Source organism: Rhinopithecus bieti, unplaced genomic scaffold (assembly GCF_001698545.2).
Source record: "Rhinopithecus bieti isolate Rb0 unplaced genomic scaffold, ASM169854v2 repeat_24202, whole genome shotgun sequence".
Lineage (NCBI taxonomy): Eukaryota > Metazoa > Chordata > Mammalia > Primates > Cercopithecidae > Rhinopithecus > Rhinopithecus bieti.
In genome coordinates, this window is record NW_016837765.1 from 1 (window position 1) to 1231 (window position 1231).

The following is a 1231-nucleotide window of genomic DNA, read 5'->3' on the forward strand; positions in this document are numbered from 1 at the left end:
ACATCAGGCCTGAGGAGAACATCCGGCCCCTGGTGAACATCAGACACAGGTGTCCAAGCCAAGCAGGCCCTGGGTGGACATAATGGTGTCTAGGTAAGGAGTTGTCTTGGGGGGAGGGTGAGCAGTCAGCAGCCCAGTGGAGTCTTGAGGAGGTCTTATGGAAGGGGCCGAGGGGACAGAACCTTAAAGAAGCAACCTCACTTCCTTAATGACAGACCTGAACAGAACTTAGAACTCTGGTAACCAGGCGCCCAGATCCTAGGGTCAGCCCCGTAACCAGCTCACTTGGTGGGAGACGCTCGAGAGAGCAAGATGTTCTCGTGTTGCTTCCCCACTTCAAGAGGCTGCTGCTTCAGGAATGGAGGCAGTGAGAGCCTTTTCCGACGATGCCGAAGAAGGCTCATCCATCACCCTAGAGGCCTGTGGCCCTTTGTAAGAAGGCGCACCCAGGTACCACAGGGCAGCCCGGGGCAGGCCCTCGCAGGCCAGGCCACACCAGAGATCCCATCGGGGCTGCATCTGCACATTGTCCCTGTCCAGGAGGAGATTCGGGAGCCCATGGAGGCACAGGCACAAGGTGAGGTGGCCTGCAGTCTGGAAGACTTTGTGGGGTCGGTGTTTAGGGGCTGGAACTCCTTTAAATTCAGTGAGGTTGTTTCTGTGTTTGGAAATTCCAGTGGAAAGTGACTGACGCTGGGGACGCTTTCTCCCTTTTCAGCTCCTGGTCCATATACAGAAATAGGAGCACTTCCAGCACCAGCTGTTGAGCCAGAGGCAGCATGGGAAGAGACCCCTCCAGAGACAGCGCTGGAGCTAGAGGGAGCTCCAGCCAAGGACCAGTCCAACAAGGAGCTGCCTGAAATCACACCACCTACTATAGCCACTGGCCTTAGCCCTGCAACTGAAAACGTGGCTGGAGAGAGAAGTGGGAGGGAGGGGGTGACCAGCACAGCCCCAGCCAGCAGCTCCCATGCTGCCCCTAGCCCTGGGCACGGTAGCAAACATGGAGGCAAAGACCAGGGTTTTGAACCTGGACTCCTCTACCTTGCTGGAAAGAGGCTTCTCTCATTCACTAGTGCTGCAGTCCTGCTGCTGCAGGGCCTGTTTATTCTACTGCTGCTGGTGGGGTCTATCTGTGTGCAGGAGGTGCTTGAGGGCATTAAAAGAAGGGTGGTTAGAAGAGTTCCAGCAGCTCCTCCTGCTCCCAGAGGCGGCCTCCTCCTCCAGGCAT

At 56.9% G+C, this 1231-nt stretch overlaps 1 protein-coding gene across 1 annotated transcript; it reads left to right on the forward strand.

Annotated features, from left to right (window-relative positions):
* Positions 1–6: 6 nt before the first annotated feature.
* Positions 7–1224, forward strand: CDRT15L2 (CMT1A duplicated region transcript 15 like 2; the record flags this gene model as incomplete). Its single annotated transcript, XM_017865962.1, has 2 exons — positions 7–577; positions 719–1224. Coding segments are annotated over exons 1-2 (771 nt in total), but the record flags the coding sequence as incomplete, so codon positions are not given.
* Between the last annotated feature and the right edge of the window lie 7 nt (positions 1225–1231).